The following is a 25,065-nucleotide window of genomic DNA, read 5'->3' as shown; positions in this document are numbered from 1 at the left end:
CGCTCTAAGCTTACTTTTTTTCATTGTTTTGCGCATTAGCTAGGGAGCGCCGCACCACTCGGCCCACTCAACCATATTCGAGTACACTTTACAGCCTCCCTGGCCGTTCCCCACAGCAGCGACAGCAGCCTGGAGTGATCGCGCGTGCGCCAGCCACATGCCGGAAGTGCCGTGAAGTCCGTTGCTATATAAGTGCACAAATTACGAGAAACTGTGCGGAAGGCACCGTCGCGCGGTGTTCAGAATGTGAACGGCTGCACTCTTTTGCGGAGAGCGAATCAGCTCACTGTTCGCGGCCACTGCCAGAGCACATGTGCCGAAGCCGTTCTGGTGCAGCGTGGCGCAATTTCGGTCAATTTTCTGTGTTAGGCGCAGTTTGGCGCAGGAATTTGCGTTTGCATCAAAATGGCGCAATTGGCTCAGGAGTCCCACCCTTGCATCGGGAATTCACGTCGTTCAGTCGTCGGATAACTGTGTATGGACCAAAATAATGCCTTTGTAGTTTTTCAGAAAGTCCCCTATGCCAAGATGGTATCCAAACCGGCACTCTCGGTTGTGTAGGTGACGAATTTGTGCTGACGATTGTACCGCATTGCGTCCTGGTCTTGCTGGGGGTGGATACATACACGTGCAAGTTGTCTGGCTTCTTCAGCCTTTGAGCAAATTCTTCAGCATCTGCATGGATGTCGTCGCACTTGTGGGGCAGCATTGCATCCAAAGTTGTCGTGGCTTCGCGACCGTGTACCAAGCTAAATGCTATCATACGAGTTGTCTCCTGTTGAGTGGTGTTATATGTGAAGGTTACATAAGGCAAAATATTGTCCCAGTTCTTATGGTCCACGTCGATGTACATGCAAAACATGTCTGTGAGTGTCTTGTTCAAATGCTCCGTTAGTCCATTCGTTTGGAGATGATAGGCTGTCGTTTTCCGGTGGGCTGTGCCGCTGAGTTTGAGAACTGCTTCTAAAAGTTCGGCCATGAATATGGTTCCTCCGTCAGTAATTACGACCGCTAGGGCACCATGCCTAAGCACGACGTTTTCGACAAAAAATTGAGCTGCTTCAGCTGCTGTTCCTCCCTGGGTAGCTTTTTTCTCCGCATAACGGGTAAGGTAGCCAGTGGTAACAATAATCTACCTGTTCCCTGTAGTTGAAGTTGGAAACGGACCAAGAAAATCCATGCAAATTTTGACGAATGGCGCTCCTGGTACCTCTACAAGATGTAGGAGACCAGCTGGCTTGTCGGGTGGCGCTTTGCGTCTTTGGCAGTCAGCATAAGTGCGTACATGATGTTTAACATCGGCTAGGAGGTTTGGCCAATAATACTTGCTGCACAGTCAGGACAATGTTCAAGTGTAGCTCAGATGACCAGAGGTGGCCTCATCATGACATGCTGTGAGAATTTCATTGTGAAGCGAAGCAGGCAAAACCAGTAAGTAGGTGCTGCCCGTCAGAGAAAAGTTCTTATAGAGAACATCGTTCTTCTAACAAAATGATGCTGGACTTCGTTCAAACAGGCGAGGCACGTCTTTACCTCGGCCTTCCAAGAAATCAATAAGTGGAAGCAGTTCTGGGTTGTGGGAAATGGTAAATGTATCGACGACTCCCAAAAATGCAGTGACAGAAAACTGAACTGATTACACCGAGAGAGGCAGTCGGCATCGGTATGCTTTTTCCCTGACCTGTATATGACGGTCATGTCGAACTCCTAAAGCCTGAGGCTTCAGCGCGTCAATCGACCGCAGGGGTCTTTTAAATTAGTCAGCCAACAGAGAGAGTGGTGGTCACTGACGATGGTGAATGAGCGACTGTACAAATAAGAGTGAACAGCCCACACTACGGCGAGGCATTCTTTCTCCGTAGTGGAATAGTTTTCTTCTGAGCGCGAAAAAGTTCTGCTGGCGTAGGCTATCACTTTTTTGGAGCCGTCTTGCAACTGAACCAGCACTTCCATTGCTCGCATCGGCATGAAGTACTGTCGGGGCATCGTGGTGAAAGTGTGCCAGAACTGGGGAAATTTGCAGATGCTGACGTAGTTCGTTAAATGCCATTTGCTCGCGTTCGCCCCAAACAGAGGGAACATCCTTTCGTGTTAGTCGCGTCAACGGTGAGGCAATACGTGATAGGTCCGTAGTAAACCGTCGATAATAGGTGCACAGGCCCAAGAAGCATCTCACTGCCTTCCTGGCAGATGGTGTGGGGATCTTTGTAACAGTGTATATTTTGTCTGAGTCAGGGCAGACAACTTCGCTACTGACAACGTGGCCTGGGAATTGGAGTTCGTTCAAGCCAAAATTACATTTTTCTGGCTTTAACATGAGGCCAGCCGACCGTACGGCTTGGAGAACAGCCAGTAGCTGGGTTGGATGCTCTTCAAATGTAGCCGAAAAAAACGATCACATCATCGAGGTATACTAAGCACGTTTGCCTCTTAAGACCTGAAAGTACGCTGTCCATTAGACGCTGAAAAGTGACTGGCGCTGTACACAAACTAAAAGGGAGCACCTTAAATTCGTTAAGACCGTCGGGCATCACGAAGGCAGTTTTCCCCCAATCTCTCTCATCGACTTCTATCTGCCAATACCCGCTGCATAGGTCCATGGAGGAAAAATAATGTGCGTGGCGCAACCTGTCTAGTGAATCGTCGATGTGTAGTAACGGATAGATATCTTTCTTAGTTACCTGATTTATCTGGCGGTAGTCAATACAGAAGCGTAAGCTGCCGTCTTTTTTCTTGACTAATACCACAGGCACAGGGGATGCCCAAGGACTCTTCGAAGGCTGTATCACATCATCCTCGAGCATTTTCGTCATGTGCTTTTGTATTTCTTCGCATTCTTTCGGGGCCACATGGTAGGGGTTCTGTCGAATTGGTCTCGTGGCATCGTCCGTAATTATCCGATGCTTGGTCAGCGGTGTTAGCTTGACCTTGGACGTGGACAAAAAGCAATCCTCAAACTGCTGTATTAGTTCCAGTAGGCGCTGCCTCTCATCGGGCAATAGGGTCGAGCTAATGTCGACAGACAATGTTGCCGGAGCCGGAATGGTCTTGTCATTCATTCCTTGGTCATGCACAGTGAAGCAGTCCTTGTACTATGTCATCACAGAACGCAACTGCAGTGCCTTTCGGGACGTGGCGGCGTTCGTTGCTAAAGGTCGTGAGGAGCACTGCTGCATGCCCACGATTTAAAGCCAGAATGCCCCGTGCAATCGAAACGCCTTGTGTGAGCAATAACACTCTGACTTGTTTCGCTATCACATCACCATGGTAAGGCCTCTCGCTAGAGATGGACACAAAGCAGAAGGTTCTTGGTGGCATCGTCACGTCCTCGGCTAGTTGTATGCCTGTGCTATCCATCATAGTTGCATTCTACATCTGGGCTCGTGGAAAACGTGACCAAATGCTCTGGGATGTTTATAACAGTGCCATAATCCCGCAGAAAATCCATCCCCAAGGTGAGTTCCTTGCAGCACTCGGGGAGGATAACGAACGTGGCAACAAAGCTGGAATCACCAATGCGGACCCTGGCGATACATTTACCCGTTGGCGTCATTAGCTGACCCCCGGCACTTCTTATGTATGGCCCTGTCCATGGTGTTTTCACCTTTGTAAGGCGGTCAACCAGCTCTTGACGCATAATCAAGAAATCAGCACCGGTGTCCACAAGGGCTATTACGGGATGTCCGTCAATAAAAAGGCTTAGGTTGGCATTACTCGTCGTCATCATGTCTTGTTGTGGCGGTCGGGGGGGGGGGGGGGGGGGAGGTCTTTTCGGCGTCTCGACAGTTGGAAACTTTCCTACCGGAGGTTGCGGTGGTTAGTTTCCCCGGTGAAGACTTGGTGAATGGCCCCTGTCGACGTCAGCAAAACTTGGGCGGCTCAGGGAAGCAGAATGTTGAGGTGACGGAGACTGCCAGCGACGACGTGGCGAAGCGGCCTTGGGTGGTCGGCAAGTGATCCTCGTCCAGGGCACGGTGGTATTGTGGCTGACGGTTGGCAGTGCGCTACAAGTTAGTTCGGCGAGCTGGTGGTCAGCTGCCAGGCGCCCGCTGCGATGATGGAGTGGTAACAGGTCGCAGATGGAACGGCGTGGTCGGCGGTGGAGGAGGAGGACGATGAACGACATCGGCATAGCTCAACAGGTGTGATTTGGGGCACGCCGCGGGCGATGAAAAGGCTTGCCACAGCTCCTGGTAGATGACTTCGGCAATAGAAGCAACTGCTGGCTCGGTATAGAAGGAGCAACCAGGGTTTGTAGTTCCTCACGCAGTATTCTGCAAATCGGCTCTCGCAGAGAGCTTTCGCTAGTGGTGGCATTCTGAGTGGTGGCACAGAATCAAGCCATGGTTCACTAAAACGCTTAAGCGACTTGAAAACAAAAAGAAACGCCTCTTCCGCTCAGCCAAACTAAACGGACACCCCTCTGCTTGGGGAAATATTTTGTGGCCCAAGACGATTATCTGAGGGCTATACGTAATGCTAAATTCTCCTTTTTCCACAATGAACTACCTAAAATGCTTACAAGCAGCCCTCGTAAACTTTGGCAAATAAACCCTCAGGAGGCGCACATGATCACTGACAAAGTGGTAAGTGACAGCGAGTGTGCTGACATTTTTAATGCAGCCTTTTTCTCTGTATTTACTAACGATACCAACTCCAGATCTTCCCACATCTACTTACATAACTGCGCGTACGTCACCAATTATATTCTCGGCAGACGGAATCACCTCGATCATTTATTTATTTATTTATTCAAAATACCCCCAGAGGCCCTCATTATGAGGGTATTACATGGGGGGGGGGGGTCACAGGCGCACAGGCACTGGTCATAGATTATACATCATATTAAAAACAAGACAATATAACAAAAGTAATAATAGAGTGAAACATGGGTAATATACAAAATAAGTCACAAATATTTCAGAGAAAACATTAGTACATATTAGGAGAACATAAGGCAACTGCAATGAAAAGCAAAACAGCAACAAACATCAAAAACACTGTAAAAGTCCCAAGATAGTAAGATTAGTTGACAAGTCGTGAGCGAATTAAATCTTGAAACTTAGTCAAGTCAGGTTCCGTGGCAGTGTCTGATGGTAAGGCGTTCCACTCAGTTATTGTGCATGGTAAGAACGAATATGCATAATGGGATGACTGGCAGTTAATGCGTTTGACTACTTTGCATGGATGGTCACGACGTGGAAAGAAATCATCATGAAGTGATGGATGGTGATAAAGCTTATGGAACAGTGATAGACGAGAAATTTCACGGCGAAGTGCTAAGGTGCCCAACTCAGCTTTATTCTTTAACGAGGTGACGCTGGTGTGACGTGAATAATCAGAAAAAATGAATAGCGCAGCACGGTTTTGCAAGGCTTCGATGTTACTGATGATATAAGTTTGTTCGGGATCCCAAATGGCAGACTCGTATTCTAGTTTAGGATGGATTAATGTTGTGTACGCTAGTTTTTTAACATGCCTTGGGGCTTCTTTTAAGTTATGTTTAATAAGACCGAGAGTACGGTTTGAAGAGGCAAGGATAAGATTAATATGATTATTCCATGATAAGTTTGACTGAAGATTGATGCCAAGGTACTTGCAAGTTGTGGCTAGTTCCACAGCGTTGTTATCAAGGGAGTAGGTGGTTGGCATTCGTGGCCTATTGGTGAAAGACAAGAGTTTAGTTTTGGAAATATTTAATGGCATTAACCAATTAGACCACCATGCACTTATTGCGTCCAGGTCAGTTTTCAGTCAGTGATTATCAGTGTTACTTGTTACACATCGATAAAGTACACAATCATCTGCAAATAGTCTGATTTTGGATAACACACAACTGGGTAAATCATTAATATAGATTAGAAAGAGTAAAGGTCCAAGTACGCTGCCTTGTGGAACTCCAGATGTAACATCAGCATAAGATGAGTTAGAATTTGTTAACTGATGTAAACTGAATTCTAGATGAGAGGAAATCGGTGATCCATGCAATTATAGGAGGGTGAATGTTAAGCTGTGAAAGTTAAGTAACAACCTATGGTGTGGAACACGATCAAATGCCTTGGAAAAATATAAAAAATATTGCGTCAACTTGAAACCTAGCGTCTATCAGTGCGTGTATGTCGTTACAGTAGAACCCCGCTGTTACGTTTTTCACGGGACCGTAAAAAAAAAAAAAAAAAAAAAAAAAAAAAAAAAAACGTAAGAGCCGGGAAACGCAAGAGCCAGGAAACAGGAAAAATTGAGAAATGGGAGTAGTGTTGAACTGCACACAATATTATTTTGATTCTTACGTGCGACAAAAAGTAGTTTCGCCCGACAGCCGGAGTATCGATTGCGGTGAGCTATACAAAGTAAGAATAGTAGTTTTATCGTCTGTATAAACTTGTAAACATTCGGTTATTAACTAATTAACAAACATAGTGTCAGCGCCCACAGGCAAACATGAACACATCACACTCGATGAGCGCGGACACGCGCAGTTAAGCGCCGCTGCAGAAGCGAGCGAAGTGACCTTCGTGCTGTTGTCTATCGCTTCAACCCAAACTGAGCGCCGAGAACACGCAGCACGCACAAAGCCACGAGCCGCCGACGCACCTACACTGCGTAGAATCTACCCCCACGCAGATCGCTTTCAAGATACGGCCCGCGGGACCGCGCGCGCGCCGCCGCGCAGTATGATGCCGGAGCACAACGTTGCCCGCTACCCCCCCCTCGCTCCCTCGCTGGTGCCTCGAGCGCAACGGAAGGAGGCGCGCTTCTTCCCTGCTTTTCTTTCGCGCGCGAGACGCGGTCGTCGGCTCCCCTCTCACGCTTTCACTCGCACATTCAGCATACGACCGCGCGGCTTCCCTCGCTTACTCGCACATACAGCATACGGCGTGCGGCGATGTATGCTGTATGTGCGAGTGAAAGCGTGCGAGGGGAGCCGACGACTGCGTCTCGCGCGCGAAAGAAAGCATACGGCGCGCGGCGACGGCGTTATCGCACTTGGACTTTATACGGAACATCTATGAGCCAAAACCAATTTTAGGGCCGCAACGCGTCATAGACATCATCTTTAGATAGCAAAAGCGGATATCAAAGGCCATACTTTTGCTGGCGGAAACCGAAAATACGTAATAAATGTCGCCCCCAGCACTTTGGGCGGCCAATGCCATCGTCAAGCAACCAAGCCAAGCGACATGAAAAGTCAAAATGGCCGCTCGGGCCGGCGCGGTGTCGCAGTTCGCAACGTATGATGCGGGAACGGTCCCACAGTTGCGACGTAACAGCGGGGTTACCAATGCATTGGGTTCTATGGGAGCTGTGCCGGGACCGGCCGAAAACGACGTAACAGCCGGGAAAACGCAGCACCCGGGAACGTAACAGCGGGGTTCTACTGTATTAAGTCCGGCTAGTTGGGTATCGCATGAGTAGCCCTGGCGAAAACTGTGCTGATACTTGAAAATAATGTTATGGTCTTCAAGGAAGTTGATGACTTGAGTGTGTATTATATGTTCAAGTAATTTACAAATAGTGCTGGTTAAGGAGATGGGACGATAATTGAGCGGACAAGCACGATCACCTGATCTGGAAATGGGTATTAGTTTAGCAATGCGCCAGTCATAAGGAATACAGCCAGTTGATAGTGACTGGGAAAATAGAGCGGTTAACATAGAACAAATAATATGCGATGTATTCTTTAAAAATTTATTATTGAAGCCTAGATGGTCGGCGCTAGATGACGTTTTAAGATTGCTTAGTAGAGCTAAAACACCAGACTCACTGATGACTGCCTCGTGCATTGTGATTCCCACTAATCCCTTTAAAGTTGGCAATGAGTTAACGTTTTCATGAGATAAAATTGTTACAAACGTATCATTAAGAAGTTGAGCACAATCTGAATCGGGGATAGGAACTCCATGAGAATCAGTAAGACTGATGTCAGCGCGAGTTACAGGATTCACAACACGCCAAAAGTGACGAGTATTATGTTTTTAGCATGGATGGTAAATCATGAGAAAAAAAGATATTATGAGTAGATTTTAGCAATGCCTTATAAGCCTTTTCACACGCTTTGTGTTTATCATGGGCACTAGCGAGACCAGTCAGTTTTGCCTGCCTGTACAGTATCTTCCTTTTGTTATTAAGCCGCCGAAGCTTGTTGGTAAACCAAGGAGAACTGTTTTTGCAAGAAATGGATAACATAGGAATGAACGTGTCGATGAGACAACTGAGGTTGGCTTTAAAGAGGGCCCAGTTCTGTTAAATGGAGCGTGAATGAAAATCATGCAGAAATTGATCTGAAAATGTTAATTCATTGCTAATTGCGTCGAAATTGGCTTTACCGTAACATCTTATTTTCTTTTTGGTAATGGTTCTTTTGCCCACGCAAAAGTTAATGCATCCAGTTATAACATCATGGTCTGCGATGCCTTCTTCATGAGTTATGTATGAAAATATATCAGGATTGTTAGTTAAAACTAGGTCTAGTATATTGGCAGAAGTTTCAGTGGATTGTGTTGGCTGACTAATAAGTTGGGTTAATGAAAAGTCAAGACAAGTGCTCAGAAAAGAATGTGCGGCCGCATCCGTGGCCGATACGGAGAGTGACGACCAATGGATATTTGGAAAATTGAAATCTCCAAATATGATAATTACCGACCTCGGAAAAAGCGCGAACACCTCGCTCAGCACCCGATGATACTCATCGGAAAACGCACCAGACATGTCGTGTAGACGGTAAAAAACGCCAATGATCACACTAAATGCAGTACCCTTCAAGGAAATCTAAGTACATTCAAGAAAAGAATCGATAATGATGGGCGCGGCAATGAATTCTTTATCGCGATGAGCACACCGCCCCCTCTCGCTGTTGTCTATCACTTCGAAGAAACTTGAAGGTGGATTCACTCGTAAAGATGCTGTTATCGTGAATGGTGTCGTTAAGCCAGTAAGACTAAAGAAGCCTGGAATGAATCGATGAGAGTGCAATACCATTAGCGACAACACTTCTAGCGTTGGTGTATAAAAAGGGAAATTTTTTATCGGTGCGACAATGCAATTTTACGGGCAAGCTGGTAGATGAACCTGAGCCTAAGGGAACGAAGGAGGAACATCATTCATCCCTGCGCCGGGAAACAAGAACAGCCTGGCCTTTATTGGTGTTCCACTCGTAAACGTCATTGTTCAAATGCAGTTTGTTGAAAACAAGACGTACTCGATCCCCGTCTTTCTTCATTGTTCGCGAGAACTGGAGAACCTTTCGTCGCTTTTCGCAAACTGTTTCCGAGTAATCTCGCGAGATGCTCAGGCTGGTGTTTTTCAACTTAAAGCCGCGGCTCAGAACCAGTTCGACTTCCTTCTCATTGAAGAATTTGGCTATGATAGGCCGCATCTTCTCGGACGAAAAGCGGCCCACACGATGCGCTCTCGATATTGACGTCACGGTAAGCCCAAGTTTTTCGGTACAGAAATTATTTACGAGTCGTTCTGACTCTTCCAAGTTTCAGACTTCGCCGAATCTGTTATGCCATAAAAGAGAACGTTAGGCCGCCTAGAGCGATTTTCCAGGTCGTCAATTTTTTCTTGTACACCCACGAGACCGTTGTCACTGCACGCGATGAACTGAGCACATGGGGCTGCAACAAATTTCTGTTCTAGATCAAGGACATGCTTTGTCAGTTTTTCTAAATCATTCTTTAACCCTAAGTGAATTCAAAGCACCTTGTTAACAGATTCTTGAAGTACTGAATTGCTAGCTTCAACACGCAAGATAGAGCCAGCCACAAGGTCTAGCTTTTCCTCTTGAGACTTGGTCATGGGTCCAGGGTTAAGCTCGACATCGCCTCCCAGAACAAGCAGGCACATCAGATACAATACAGAAGCGCGAACACTTTTCAAAACATGAGGTGGCCACGACACTGCTAAAAGACAGACATCATCGTCACGATAGGAATAAGCATCATAGTAGCTAACCTGTACGGTGAGCGTAGGATCACAGTGGCGGTGCCGTGGCCCAGGGTGGCGTCGGAATGCGCGCACTTTTGTACTGCGCCACCTGACTCGGTCCCACGTTGGCAGACGGAAAAAACTACGGCGCCCAGAAGTGGCGGAGCATCAAGGAGAGGCGAACTGGCCAAAAACAGCATTGATAGGCCGCAGTTCGTTGACGAAAATGCGCCAAGCCAGGGGGAGTTTGTATCATTGTGCCATTCACGCATGGGTGTCGTCGGGACCGGCCGCATCGAAGAAACGGACCATGGCCGACCCAGGACAATCAGCAACAGGACCTGTACAAACATCAGCGATGAGCGTAGGATCACAGTGGCGGTGCCGTGGCCCCTTGATGTTATCATTGATAACATCAAGCTTTCATCGTCAGCAGGTGTACATGATAATAATTCCAAACTTAAAATATTAAACACATATTTGCTGCGTACCTATCTATATATCTATATAGCAGACTCAATCTGCTTTTTTCAGCCTGTCAACACGGTTTTTGAAAAGGCTATTCTTGCAAAACGTAGTTGGCCATTTTCCTTTCATGACCTGCATGTTAAAGTTGACAGTAACCTTCAGACTGATGCCATATTCCTGGATTTTGTAAAAGCATTTACACGGTTCCTCATAAACGTTTGCTGTTAAAATTGGCTCAGTTAAATTTACACCCCGACGTAGTAAAGTGTATAGAAACATTCGTGACTAACCACTCTTCTTGTTTTTGTTAATAACCATTATTCTAGCAGACTCTCCCCGTAACATCAGGCGCCTGGTCCCACAGGTCTTAGGACTGCTTCTTTTTTAAATTTATATTAACGATCTACCAACTCATCTATCATGTAACATTCGTATGTGTGCAGATGATTGTGTAATCTACCGCAAAGTTACCAACACATTTGACCACACATTCATCCAGAATGATCTCAATAATGTGTACAAGAATGGTGTAATTGCTGGCTAATGAACCTTAATGCTAACAAATGTAAACTTGTGTCTTTCACTCGCTGCCGTAACCTCCTCACATTTTCCTATTTCATTGCTAATGTTCTAATCAGTCCAATCAATCAAACACCTCGGTGTCACTCTATCTTGTGATCTTTCTGGGCGCTTGCACACTACTAACATCATCTCAGCTGCTAATAGATAACTGGGATTTCTTAAGAGACATCTACGTCATACTCCACCACAAGTAAAAGCGTTGGCCTATAAATCATTTGTAAGATGGAAATTTGTATATGCATCTTCCATGTGGAACCCGCATCAGATTTATATCATAAATGCACTCGAGGCTGTACAAAATAGTGCTACTAGGTTCTTCAGATTTGTATGATATCAGCATTTCATCGATGAAAGCGGAATCTGGCTTGGAAACGCTCTCTTTCCGTCGGCAGGTTGCCCCCCTCTTCCGTTCATTTTTTTTCAGCTCCCTAAATCACCCACTGGTACATCACGCCACCTTCATACATATCGCACCGGTCATCTGCTTCAAGTGCTCAAACCACCACTTTTCAAGCATTATTTTTTATTCGAGTATCAAGGGACTAGAACGACCTTCCACACGCCATCACAGCCATCACAAGCCCATCTGCCTTTGCCGAAGCTGTTGTCACCCATATTTCGAAATGAATGCCTGTTTCTAATGTTAATTTATTAACCAGCCCTGATGTAATACCCCTCCAATGGGGTTTTTAAGGTAATAAAGTGAAGTGAAGGTGGCGCTCATCAGTGTGGTATTGGACAGGCGGTCAATGTGGCAGCGTCATTGTTGAAGTGCCTGCTCGAATATAGTGGCGTCCTTGATGAATTCGTCTACCGTGGCTGGTGGGTTTCGTACCAGGCCTGCAAATAATTGCTCTTTAAATTCGCGCATGAGATGGCGCACTTTCTTAGTCTTGGGCATATCAGGGTTAGTTTGGCAAAATAAACGGGTCATATCCTCAGCATACATAGCATTCGTTGGGATTCTGCAAGCACGCTTCGATAAGCTGTTGCATGTAAACCCGCCAGTCGGAACAGGAGAATGTATCCAGGAGCTGGCGTCGAAAGTTGTTCCACGTTTGGAAGCATGCTTCCCAGTTCTGGAACCATGTGCGCGCTCTGTATGCTAGTGCGAAATAAGCGTGCATAAGTTTATGTTTTGTGCTCCAGTCGTTGACTTTAGCAACCCTCTCGTACTGATCAAGCCAGTCCTCAACGTCTTCAAATGCATTGCCACGAAAGATGTCCGGAACCACGAGGATGCAGAAAAGTCGGTGCATGCTTTGAATTCAAGGCTTAGGCTTAACAGGCGGCTACTGAATTGGTGCACTGGAATAATGCCGAGAGGTTGATTCTTGGGACTGCGTGTACGGGTCCTAGTAGGAGTCCTGAGCATCTGGTACCCAGCACCTCCACTAGTGTCGTGACGTCGGAAACTCGAGGGACAAACAAAAAGCGCTTTTCAGCAGGGGCAGTAAAGAACGAACAGCTTTTAATACTGTGTGCTAGTCCTTGCTTCTTCTTTCTCTTGCTCTCTATGTATATTCTCACAAGTGCTGATATGTATTGTTACGTCGTCGTCTTTGCTGCACTAGACATGGCAATATGATGGTAGTCGAGCAGGGAATAGTGTCGCGTTTCACCTATTTAAAGTGTGTAGTACGCTTCGAACAGCACCACACGCTGTGAAATAGGGGAAGATGCTTATCGCAATATGGTTGGCAGCAATAGCTGTGGATGCGGCGTACACCGATCCAGGTGGAGATTTGCCGGTACAGGAATAAGAAACTGAGTAGAACTTGTTGCTGGGCGAGTTGGTTGAAATCTGAGGAAAGCATGGTTGCGCTAACAGGAAAAGAAAGACTTGGAAAGAAAAGTAGGAAACGATAGGTCGGGCGCTGAACTTCACCTGTTTTATTCTTACAGCAGAGCAAGAGGGATTCAACAAATGCGCATGCATGTGTCAGTGTCGTGCAAGGCGATTACAGTGACGTTTTTAACAGCTGCATCTCGTTGTCAAACAGATCACTGTATCACTAATACAACTCGTGCTTCTCTCTTTTATGTGATAGGACTCCAAAAGTTCTCTTGCTAACGTATCACCACTCTTGCCAATTATCTTAATGTCACGCAGTAGTGGCTCACATGTGCCGGCCAAGCAAACTGTGCAATGCGCAGGTAAGTGCGCATTACTTGTTCATGATTGACAATTCATGCTCCCGTGCCCGGTCATTGACACATCTCCCCCGTTTGGCCCACGTAGGACTTCCCACATTTTAGCGGTATCTCGTATATAACGCCAGTCGCTCATTTCACGTAAGGTCTGGTGTGGTTTTTCTGGCATCCTGACTTTTTGTCAACGTGGCTAATGCGCGGACACAGTGCAGCCAACTTGTGTGGCGCCGAGAAAACAACAGGTACACCAAACACCAAAACCAAACCAAACACCAAATACCAAAAGGATAAAGAAACTGAGTGCGTGCCGACGTTTTCACGTGAGACTAGGCGGGCGAGTATTGCGGTGAAGCTGCCGCGGCAGGCGGCTACTGCTCTTGATCGTGCTCTTTTCGCTTTTTCTTGTTTACATGGCATCTAGTGGCCAGAAAACGTATCATACGATCGCAGTTTGCTGATGTATCGAATGTTGGTGCCAAAATATGATGTTTTTCGGGAACATATGAACCAGTACAAAATAAGTGCAACTCAACTGGGTCATTTTATTTTGTTCTTGAATGGGAACATTGATGTCGGAAAATGGTACGAAATGGGATCGAGGTTCTGCTGTATATGCCAAACACAAGAGGAGCAGTGCCCTCTGAAACAGGCAGCCCAGCCATTGAAATACACGGTGGGAGAGCAAGCTGCTTAATGCCCTCAGGCTAGGTTGATGCCTCTGCAGGTGCTCGACGTGCTTTGAGTGCCCAAGCTGTGGGCACACGCTGTCGGTGCGTGCCACCACCATCCAGGTGCAGACACCCGAGGAACCTGGCAAGGCAGTGGCCAAGAAGGTCTACTACATGGCCTGTGGCCTTTGCCGATGGGCCACCAAGGATGTCGGCCTGCCTGACCAGCCACTAGCCACGGGCGGCTGGCAGGAGTACGAGAACCCATGGAGCAAACAGGTGAGTGGCTTCAGCCATTGTGCATATCAGCGACACTTGGCTAGGCCAAGCAGTCACACGGGATATGGCAAGTCAGTTCTGTGGAAGCCCACTAGGTGGAGGAAGTATGGTGAAAGGAAGAAGATTGCAGCTACAAAGGGTTTCTCTGCAGAACCTATTTGCCCTATGACTGTCCCTGGGCTTCGAGTTGTCAATGAATTTGCTCTGCTATGCTTCTTGTCATTTTGTGGCCTGATCTAGCTGCATAGCAGACAACGGAGCGAGCTCGAGCAATACGATTGTTCTGTTCCCATGCAACCACTCTCTTTGTCCTGATGTCACCTTTGTTTAGGGCACTCTGTGGCTTACAAGTATATTTTTCAGGGCTTCATATTTCAGGGCCTTCAGTTAACGCCATCTTAGTGCTCCTTTATGAAAGTACCAAAGTAATGGCATTCGAATGTGGCATGGTTCAGAGAGGGAAACTTGAAATATATGAATGTTGGTGATCCCTGCTGAATTGTGAACAGCAGATGGATGAGACACATGCAGGACTGTGTTTCATGTGTCCTCTACTCAGTATGAAAGAGTGTATTATGGGAGCATGAAACATGAGCCGCGGCTGCAGGTGGGCACTCTGTTTGAGCATTACCGGCTGGTGGCTCAGCGGGACAAGATGGAGCGGGACCGCAAAAAGGCCAGCCAGCGTGCAGGCTACCTCCAGTTCTCGGTCAGTACTTCTTTCTCCTTTTCGCCCACTAACAACGTAAAGTTATTGCTCAGCGCATGATTGAAACTTACTCGAATGTGATCGATGGTGCTATCCATGTGTTGTCACCAAAGCTTGTGTAATCCATTTTATGCACGACGTGAATTGTGTAGTACTTTCTGGAAGACACACATCACTCTGGAGCCTTTGATGACTCGTGTATTAAAGCTGACGCGCTTCACCCGCTGATCAGATCTCGACGATCACCGACTGTTTTCGCTGCCATCGTTGTGTTTCGAGTGTAGCCTGTTTTTTTTTGGGGCACAGGTTTGCCCAATAAAGAGTTATTTTCGCCATTCATAGTTTTGCTACTGTTTTCTTGACTGTAACTGCCACGTGACCCTATACTAGCTATGCTGATGTTCATTGAAACACTTGCTGTGAATCACTAAGGTGGCCAAGAGTGGCTTTGAAGCCGAATGTTGTTGCAGCGCAAAAGAACGAATGCGTAGATGAGATACACAGTACAAGCACTGGCTCGCAACTGACGATTTTATTGAAAAAGATTGTATATAAACGATTGCAGCACACATAGAATCTAAAGGAACACGTAGTCAGATACAAATATGAAGGCATACAAGGCATAAATGTGAAAAGGAAGCAAAGAACAAAAAAGAAATTGCCAGAAAGAACCAGACCACACAGGTCCAGATCCATTTCACGATGTGTTACAGACGACTTCCATTCAACATGTGTGTTGACATTGCCGGGACAGTATCTGAGAAACGCAAGTCGGAGAACATTACATGTGTGACGAACTGTCTTGTGAAATGCCAGCTAAGAGTGGTTACTTCAGACAAGAAAGGTTTCTTTGTAGTGGTTCCCATGCAAATTTTTTCTCAAAAAGCTAGAAATGCAGTACAGTAAAACTCTGGTGATACGATCCCGGCTGGTGTGAATTTCAGTGTGATACGAATTCTTAACATTCCTCGGCCGAAATACATTGCTCACAATACGAAAAATATCAGCCGTTCCGCACGCGTTGCTGCGCCGCTGCGGATCATATGGACGCGTAAACAACAGTGATGGCCGAGCCAGCTCCGACCGGCACGGACAAGCTGGCGTAGCGGGATTTGGGCGGGATCCATAGTCGCCAGGCAACTGGCTACGTCACGCGGCTGCGCAGTCTTTCATTGGTCCCCCGGTTGAGCGGACCGCACCGCATCACAGCCTAATGCTTTGACCAGTCAGGAAGAAGACGAGGACCGCTGCAGCCACGATGGCCAAAACACTCCCTGCACTTGACGTAGAAAATACATACTGATAGTAGAACCCCGTTAATACGTTTTTCAAGGCAACAAAAAAAAAAGAGAGACAAAATTGTTGCACTTTCGCTCGAAAGGCAAAGCATTGATTGCAATAGTAAATTAGTAGACAGCTTTACGAAGTAACGGTAGTAGTTTTATCAGCCGTATGAACTTGTAAACATTCACTGACCAACTAAATTAACAAGCGTGCTGTCATGCGTGCACAGGTAAACATAGAACACATCTTGCTCGATGACAGCAAAAACTTGCTGTCAAAACGGTTGAGTAAGGAAGCACGGCAGCAGCAGTGACCTTCGTGCTGTCTCTTGCTTCAACATGAACTAAAACTTGGAAAGCATACTACTGGTACCTTCGGCTGACAGCACTCGTGGCGTTTTTAGTGCACTCTCGCGGTGTCGAACGTTCTTCTCGGCGCCACGCGTGTAGTGGCACCCATTCGGCTGGGACTAACAAGACACGAGTGCGCCACCGTGCCTCTGCGGAAATCTACGGTGGAGCGTGGTGCAATTCCGTCAAGCAGCGCGCAGTACCAGACGACGAAAAGCGGGCCGGGCCGTTCAATTCAGGTGCCATTTTGTAGCAGGCGGTGATGATGGCAGCCGTGTGTCTGTGTGACTAGCACGAAACTACTTTTGATGCTACAATCCAGTAGGTAATCGGTCAGCGAAGACAACGCAGTCGATCGTCGCTGCTAATCAGGAGCGCTGACGAGGGCAGCTGTCAAAGGTGAAAAATTTCATCACAAATCCACAGATCACTCCACACGTCACTACCATAATTCAATTCGATGTATGTTTTACGCTTATATACCGCGATTTGTTCTTAGGCCCCTTTACAGCCACATAACATCCTATCATCGGAACTCACCGATCATGGCAAACATACCATTCATTGTCTTGGCGCTCTTTGGCCACATTTGGCTCTTGTGCCACAAAACGCCAAATATCATCATCATCATCATCATTCATCGCAATTCTAGCGCCGTCATACGATGATGAGGTATGAAGCTGCAGCATCACTTTCTGACTTTTATGCTCTAACTTTCGTTTCCATCGTTTCTTTTCAGTTTTAAAAACACTTCATATTTCAAGCATTTGTCATCAATAAAATGCTTGACCTTGTTCACGTCTGCAAATCACGGCGATACTTAGTGATAAGTGGCTTATGTAATAAAGCATCGTCTGCTGAACTTCGAATTCGACATGTATCTCGCAGAGGGCGCTACATTCGCAAACTCCCTTTTGGTGGCTTGCACGTTCATCTGGCAGGTGCGAAACGTGAAACTCGGGCGGTGTTTGGCGTAATTTCCGCTGCACTGCCACTGTGCGAGGGTGGCTCAGCCGAAGGTACTATAAGGCACTAGGCGCACTTTGTCAACATCGCAGATCGTTTTGAAGATGAGGCCCGTGCGGTCGCACACTTTGCATGCGTTGCAGATTGCTTTCAAGATACAGCGGTTGTAGAGCCACACCGTATCTGCAACGTGCCGGTCGCTTGTTGCAACACATCGGTCACTTGTTGCAACCTGCAAGCTGGCTGCACCACCAAATTTACGTGACCGCCACATTCAAGCTCAACGTAAGATGCAGGAACATTGCAGATTGGTGACGTATGAAGGGGAACTTCCTTGTATGACTTCTGTGTATTGAAATACACTGAAGTCAATGGGATTTAGGTCGTAACCGTGAAAATGCGACGTAGCAGCTGTGGAAATGCAGCAGCGGGGAACGTATCAACGGGGTTCCACTATTAAGATTTTTTTCTGCTAAAAATAAATTAATTTTTCTTGATATTGTGTGTGTTTTCATTATACGAATTTCGGGTGATACGAATATTTCACACGACCCCGTGAAATTCGTATCCCTGAGATTTTACTGTATAAAAGAACTTTGTCCCAACCAACACAAATGCGAAACAGGCAAAAAAAAAAAAAAAAGTGCCTAGGCTGCTTGAGCAAGTTGGTCTTCTTACGACTTGCTGCGAGAGTAAAACAGTCAAAGGAGCTTCAGCTTGACTTATATTTTAGTGCCAAGACGCATAAGCATGAGGTCTATAATTTCTAAAAAAGGAACCTGGTGTGGTGTCAATGTTTTTGCAAACTATGCTCTCGTCACTTTACCTTACAAGAAATTCTGCATATGGCAAATCAGTTCTGTGGAATTCCACAAGGAGGGTTAATGAAAATGCACCCGTATGTAGCACGAAGCTACAAAGCTTCGTAGTTGAAGAAAAATTTGTCCCGGTCCAAGATTCCAACCCGGGACCAACGCCTTTCCGGGGTGGTCTCTCTACCATCTGGAGCTAACCAGGAGGCTAGCAGATCACGGCGCTAGTACGAATTAATCTACACTTGGAACACTGAATATGGAAAATCGGTTGTGTGGAAATAATTCTCACAAGGTGAAGAAAGTATCATTAACAGGAAAAATTGTTGAGCCCGATGTCCCGGCACATGCACTCCTTGCCATCGATTGAAAACTCGCTGATAGAGCAGAAAGAGTTCGCTAGAAGGCATACTGGAAAGGAGTGTGGAAAGCATTGTATTGCTTTTCAACACCCATGATCTACTCTTGATGACAAGCAGATACAGTTGAACCTTGCAATAACAAAATTGGCGGGGATTGCGAAAAAATGTGCTTTTGCGAGAATTTCGTTGTTACGAGGTGAGACAGGACAGATGCATCGCAGAAGGAAGTTTCAGTGTCAAAATTCTGTTGGTCTACTTTACTCGAGGATATACAGTCGAGTCTTGCTACAATGAAATTCACGGGACATGCGAAAAATTTCGTTGTGGCGAAACTTCATTGACGCGAAATTGGTATCTATATATGTACACCAAACGGCAAAGCTGCGAACGAAACCGAAACCATCGTCCGGGAAATCGTGATGGTGTGGGGGCAAAGGTTGAGATGTACCGAAGGCAGTCAATAAAGTCTCAACTTCATGAGAGCATGCATTTCGTGCCGCTGTTACAGCATTTTTCGTACGTTGTGTCCGACGTCTAACCCAATGGGCATGCCCGGCCGATCGCGAAACACTCTGTCATATGTAAGTGCCGCTAGAAGATCGGAGCGGCCACCCAAGCTCCGGCAGGAAGAAGTGAACGGGTGCACGAGCATGGCGGCACGAGGCGAGCTCGCAGTGTTTGAACCAGGCGAGCTGCAGTTCCGAGCTCCTGGGGTGAACGAGGCGAGAGGTCCTGCCAGGTGAGACGTCTGTGGCAAGGTGCGGAGGATTGCGGAGCCCAGCGTGGACGAGGGCGCCCGAGGAACGCCTGCTGCCAGTGCTCGAGACGCTGGCTCACCTGAGGGCCGTCGGTCCCTGAGCTGCCGCACCTGAGCTGTGCCGAGCAGCGTTCGTCTGGCACAGATGTTGCTGTGCTAGACACGGTCCTCACGTGCGGCCGCCGCACATGGATTACGAGCAGTGTATGAGCTGGGCACTGAGGCCGTGCTGGACGTGCGACTGTAGCACGTCGGTCGCGAGAGGCGCGCACGAGCCGGACACCGAGGCCGTGCTGCTGGACAAGGCGTTCCCTGGCTGCTGCCGTTGCTGCTCTTGAGCATGCCGAGCCCAAGAACCGTGCTGGACGGGGCCTGAACGTCAGGCGCGGATCCAGGGGGGATGTCCGGATGTCCTGACCCCCCCCTCAGATTTCTACATCGCCCCCTCGCTGACAGGGGGGTGGCCCTGTCACAAAAAAAAAAAAGTATGACCACCAGCATTCTTCAAAAGTATTTTTCGCGAGTACCAGTGGTATCAGCCATGTAGAAGTAAAGCTAGCTCGCTCACAAGCTTAGTTGTATTCCGTAGGAGTGTGGTGTCGCGAAGTTGCCGTAGTTAATTTTTCTCATGAACACCTTGAACCTCCTGGCGCCTGCCGTGCCTTACTCCTGCCGTCGGTGGCGTCGAATGAACGAGGGGACGTCCCTTTTGCCAAACACGCCGAGGTCCGCTCGAGCGCCTTCGCGCCTGATTAACTTAGTTTCCCCTTGGGGTGTCAACGGTTGCCTCATTGGCTGTCATCGGTTCCGCGACCAACCTGCTTAATGAAAGAGATCTCTCGCTGAAGTGTCCATATATAAATAATAACAACTAATAGCTAAACTAAGAACTACGCATGGACAACTTTTTATAACGTAGCACTTATTGGGATCACAGTTACACGTTGACAATATCCAGTACGAGCCCAGTACCGTTCGTACGCTACAAGTTTTTCATTGTAACTTCGCAGTTTTATTGTCGTACATTAAGCATAGGAGGCTCAAAGCCGCCGGATCCGTTAATCTGAGTGGGCGTTCTCGCGGAGCGGGGCGAAGCCTCGAGCAGCGGCTGCGAAGGGGGGGAGCGTGACGTCTGCGGCCAACGCCAGCGCGGGCCTAGGATTGCGTCGCGTGGTTAGAGAAACGGGAGCAGATACGCGCCTTGTGTAAAAGCATGACGTCGCGTGGGAAACAAAACATGAAGACGCTGGCTCGCGCTCTCGGCTACTACGCCACATCGTTCTTCTTGTAGGTGGCGTCGTGAGTCTTCATACGCGGTGATTCCCATATCATAAACAACCAGCGTAGTGGTTGCTGCGTTGGAGCAGAGCGTTACGCCCGTATTCAAGAACGTTCCTCTAGTCAACACACCACCACGACTCAAGAGAGAAGATGGCACCGCCATCCCTCCACAGAAGTGGTCACGGACCTTTATGATCATTCACGGGAATTCATGAGAATTGTCGCGTCTTTATTCTCGATTATTCTGCGCAGTATGACAATTGAAATTTGGAGTCTGATATCTCGGAGCACAGACACGCTAGAATACTTCTTCCAACTGATACTGTGTAGAAACTCGACTGTCTCTAAGTTTTCAATACAAACATACCCACTTACTGCAGTCAACAAAAAATAATTGTTCAATTTTTGTTAATTGGGCTGCTCACAGCGATAATTATCATCTCACTTTGTGCCCCCTAGCCACATAACTTATTTGCAGAGGTGGTCTTCGCGTGCCTCCCAGTGCCTAACTTTAAGAAAACCATAACGCTTAGTTTTGAACACCCTGTATTATCAGGCGCAGCCGCCAAGCACATGGCTGTATTGGGTAACGTCCTTGTCCTATAAGCTCGAAGAAACCGATACCTGGCTTCGTGCAGATCTTCTTACTCTTTCTGGGGTTCTACGTGCCAAAACCAGTTCTGATTATGAGGCATGCCGTAGTGGAAGGCTCCGGATTAATTTTGACCACCTGGGGTTCTTTAACCTGCACCACAACGCAAGAACAGGGGCGTTTTTGCATTTCGCCTCCATCGAAATGCGGCCGCCGCGACCGGGATTTTGATCCCGCGATCTCGTGCTCAACGCCTGAGCTGACTGAGCCACCACGGAGGGCTACAGGTGTTGCTTTAGCCGTATAAAACGCGGGTTTATCGTGAGGAAAAACTGTAAATTTCGGTAAATAAGGCTACTATCATTATCATCGTCATCATTGACAGAAGCTGACCCCCCCCTCATAAAAAACCTGGATCCGCCGCTGCTGAACGTGTCGTCGTCGCAGTAGGCTCGAGCACGGGTGAACCCGCAGTGCCGTGACAACAGAAGCGTGAGCCTCAAAACACGGGACTGTCTCAGCCCGTTTAGACTCGTGTGTGTGTGGGGACACACTGACTGCCATTACGCAGATTATCAACTCTCTGTATATGCATATTTTAAAGATTCTTTTTGATTTTATAAATGCTCCAAAACGACTCTCTGTCATTCTTCCACATCACTGCGCACTAGCGAAAGTGCCGAACAGTCCCAAACACTACACACTCATTTTGCGGCACATGCACCGTCGCAATGAAGTGGTTTGAATGATCACAATTTCACTGCATATTTATGACAAAGTCTGCAAGCTTGGCAAGCTTGTGCTTACCGGAAGTTTTATTTTCACAAGTCGGTCAGCCTGGATTTCTTACGCTTCACGGCAAGCAAAGGCGTTACTCTCTTCTGTCCCCTCTGGTGGCCTTGCGCTGTTAACCTACCCAATCTTACACCCTTCCCGTTAAAAAAGCCATCTCAATGCCGTTGTCATGGGTTCTGATAACTTTTCTGATGAGGTGAAAATGATCCATTACTTTCAAAGCAGTCGCCGGAGTCAGTGTGTCTAGCGGATTGTCATTTTCCCCAGATGACGAGATGTTAGCACCTTGATGACAACAGCGGCGGCGGCGCGGCCACTCGGGCGCTATTTTGAAAGCAATCTGCGATGTGTGCAAAGTGAGCGCCCGCGCGCGGGCCTGATCTTCAAAGCGATCTGCGATATGGGCAAAGTGCAACTAGAACCGTGTGCGCTGTGCTTTCAACGTTTTTCGCGGTGAAGCGAGAGACGGCACGGAGGTCAATTCGCTCGCTCCTATTTCCGCGCCTTCTCACTCCAGTGTGTTGACACCGAGTGTCCTTGGTCATCGAGCGAGATGTGTTCATGTTTACCTGAGCGCATGTGACACCGTGCTCGGTAATTTAGTTAGCGAATGTTTACATTTTACAAGTTTATACGGCCAATAAAATTACTATTCTTAGTTCATATAGTTGTCTACTAATCTGCTATTGCAATCGATGCTTCTCCTTTCGGGCAAAACTGCGAGATTTTTTCCTTCCGCTTTCTGCCTCGGCGATCATATGTGCCTTCTCCTCGAGAGAGAGAAATTTACGCTTCTTTGTTGGCGTAGCCATTTCGACCTGACACAGACCACAAAAAACGGCAGCGATTGCAGTGATTCCCATGCAGTATTGCGCAGGTGCTTGATGACCACGCGTGGCTGTAGATTGCAGTGGCTTAAATCGGTACTTTGAATTTGATTTCGTTCGCGAAAACATCGTTCAATCGGACGTACGATCGTTACAGCTTTGGAAGGGCCTTCTAATTCGACTACTCAGCAGTTCCAATTTCAATTCAGTTGCAGTTTCGTTCTCGAAAAGTTCTTTGAAGCGGAAATACCGAATGAAATGCCTTTGTTATGAAGGGACTATTTTTGTATTACTTATGGGCTGCTGACGGGGAATCGGAAAATCTTTGTTGTAGCGAAAATTTCGTTGTAGCGGCATTCGTTATAGGGGGATTCGACTGTAGAACCGCATTCCCGACAGCACGGTGCGCCCCGTGCGTCGATCAGCAATGGTGGCACTGCCGTGGATTCTCGGTCGATCGCTTTCGGAGATACGATCACTTCTGCGAGATATTGCGTAACTCTGCAGTGGATGCGGAGCAACAGCGCATGCAGCAGCATTTCTCCAGCGCATCCGTCGCCCGAGATCGTATCCCCGAAGGTGATCACTCGAGACCCCCTCGCGCAAATCTTCGTCTGGTGCCAAATCCGCACGCAATGCCTGTCGGGTGGGTGGCACCGAAACTAGCGTTCTTGAAACGGGGGATTCCCGTAAGAGTGCTCAATCACGGCCCTATCCGTGACAGTCTACGCTACGGCCGCCATCTCTAGCGCCACAAGCACGTCAATGGGACATTTGGTATTCACATTTAATTTTTTTTTCTATTTAAATTGTTCCGTATTGCTCCACTCATCTGCATTTAGACTATTATAATGCTCAAATGTCTTAACTTTGCAAGCTAAGCATTTTTGTGCAGATATAAGGCATTGCACTTATGACGGAGCAGGGGTACTCGGCAAAGAATGCTTACACATTAATAGCCAGCCGAAGTAAGCCCTTTCAGGACAATTGGCAAGCATAGGAGAGCGCGAAGGAACCACACTGCAAACAACACTGGCAAAAGTGAGAATGTGCGTGTTGTCGGCATTTGCGTAACCAACGGTGCAGTTGCCGGTGCCGAAAGGAAACATGAACGCCGGCAAGCGGACCCTGAACTCCGGGCTCGGGAAGTCGAATCGAAACGTCAACGTCGAGCGGTGGATCCCGAGGCGGCGCGGCAACGCGAAGCCGAATCACAATGCAAACGTCAAGCGGCGGATCAAGCTAACCATGTCCCCGCTGCTTCGCATGCACACATGGTTCCCTTTAGCGGGAGGTGGAGTAATTTTTTTTTGTCACGTGGCATTTTAAAGGTCACCTGAAGGGACACTGAAGCAAAACACTAAATCAGCTTAGACGGATAAAGCATTCTTTGAAAACTCTGTTATTGTTAACATGGAACTAATGGGTTGATTATTAAAAGAGAAAATGAAGGTAAAAGTTTAAATTCTGAATTTCGTGTTGAAGCCACAACGCCAGTACGTCACTGTGATGTCACGGATTTCAAAGTATTTTTCGTATTTATACCGTGTTGGCTCCGCAGAAGTTCCCGGAACTCACTATGTTCAAGCTTTGGCTCCTTTAGAACACAATGTACTAGTCTGGCGCTAACAAGTTAACCAGGCCGCCCTAGAAGACATTGTCAAAATCCATGATGTCACGGCGAGCTGATGCGCAAACTTCAAGCAGGCGTCGCCACCCGTGTTTTGTTATTTTATTTTTTCTGGCTTACAAAACGTCTTGGCGTGATAAGAGTGGTGTTTTTTGATATTGTAGAAGGATAATTTACTGATACAGAAGACATCATCTTTCTCTTCAGTGTCCCTTCACGAAATGCTCGTGGCACACTCTACACCTTGTTGGCTGATGCTTTTCATTTTCTTGCCGATTATTTGCCAATGGCTTTATATTCGAGCCGCAGTTATGAAAGCACTTGTACAGGTACAAGAAAACAGCATGACGATGATCGGGAGTCTGCTCTTCATAAAATTATTCGTCTGGACTAGTTAGTCAGTACCACATTTAGCCGCAAGGCCAAGGGCATTGATGTTTCCTTCTGTGTGCTGAAAAAGAGGTAATTGTTTCAGATTTTATGTCCAATGTCCAACGCATAGGGTGACCTGCGACGCACAGTCTGCTCATGCAACCGCTTTGCATATTGCATAATTGCATAGACAGTGTCCGCAGGCTGCATGAGCAACAGAATGTCCCGAGTCGGTCTTTAAGGTTTT

At 47.3% G+C, this 25,065-nt stretch overlaps 1 protein-coding gene across 2 annotated transcripts in view; it reads left to right on the top strand.

The window, feature by feature from the left end:
- LOC119461866 (dynactin subunit 4) overlaps positions 1-25,065 on the top strand; it is a 245,552-nt gene that overhangs the window by 42,977 nt on the left and 177,510 nt on the right. For both annotated transcript variants that reach the window (XM_049672777.1, XM_037723239.2), the window contains exons 3-4: positions 13,859-14,081; positions 14,689-14,790. In XM_049672777.1, coding sequence (XP_049528734.1) covers positions 13,859-14,081; positions 14,689-14,790 — 325 coding nt within the window. The remainder of the gene's footprint in view (positions 1-13,858; positions 14,082-14,688; positions 14,791-25,065) is intronic.

This window comes from Dermacentor silvarum, chromosome 8 (genome assembly GCF_013339745.2).
Source record: "Dermacentor silvarum isolate Dsil-2018 chromosome 8, BIME_Dsil_1.4, whole genome shotgun sequence".
Lineage (NCBI taxonomy): Eukaryota > Metazoa > Arthropoda > Arachnida > Ixodida > Ixodidae > Dermacentor > Dermacentor silvarum.
The sequence above is the reverse complement of the archived record's forward strand: the minus strand, read 5'-3'. Positions and strand labels throughout refer to the sequence as shown.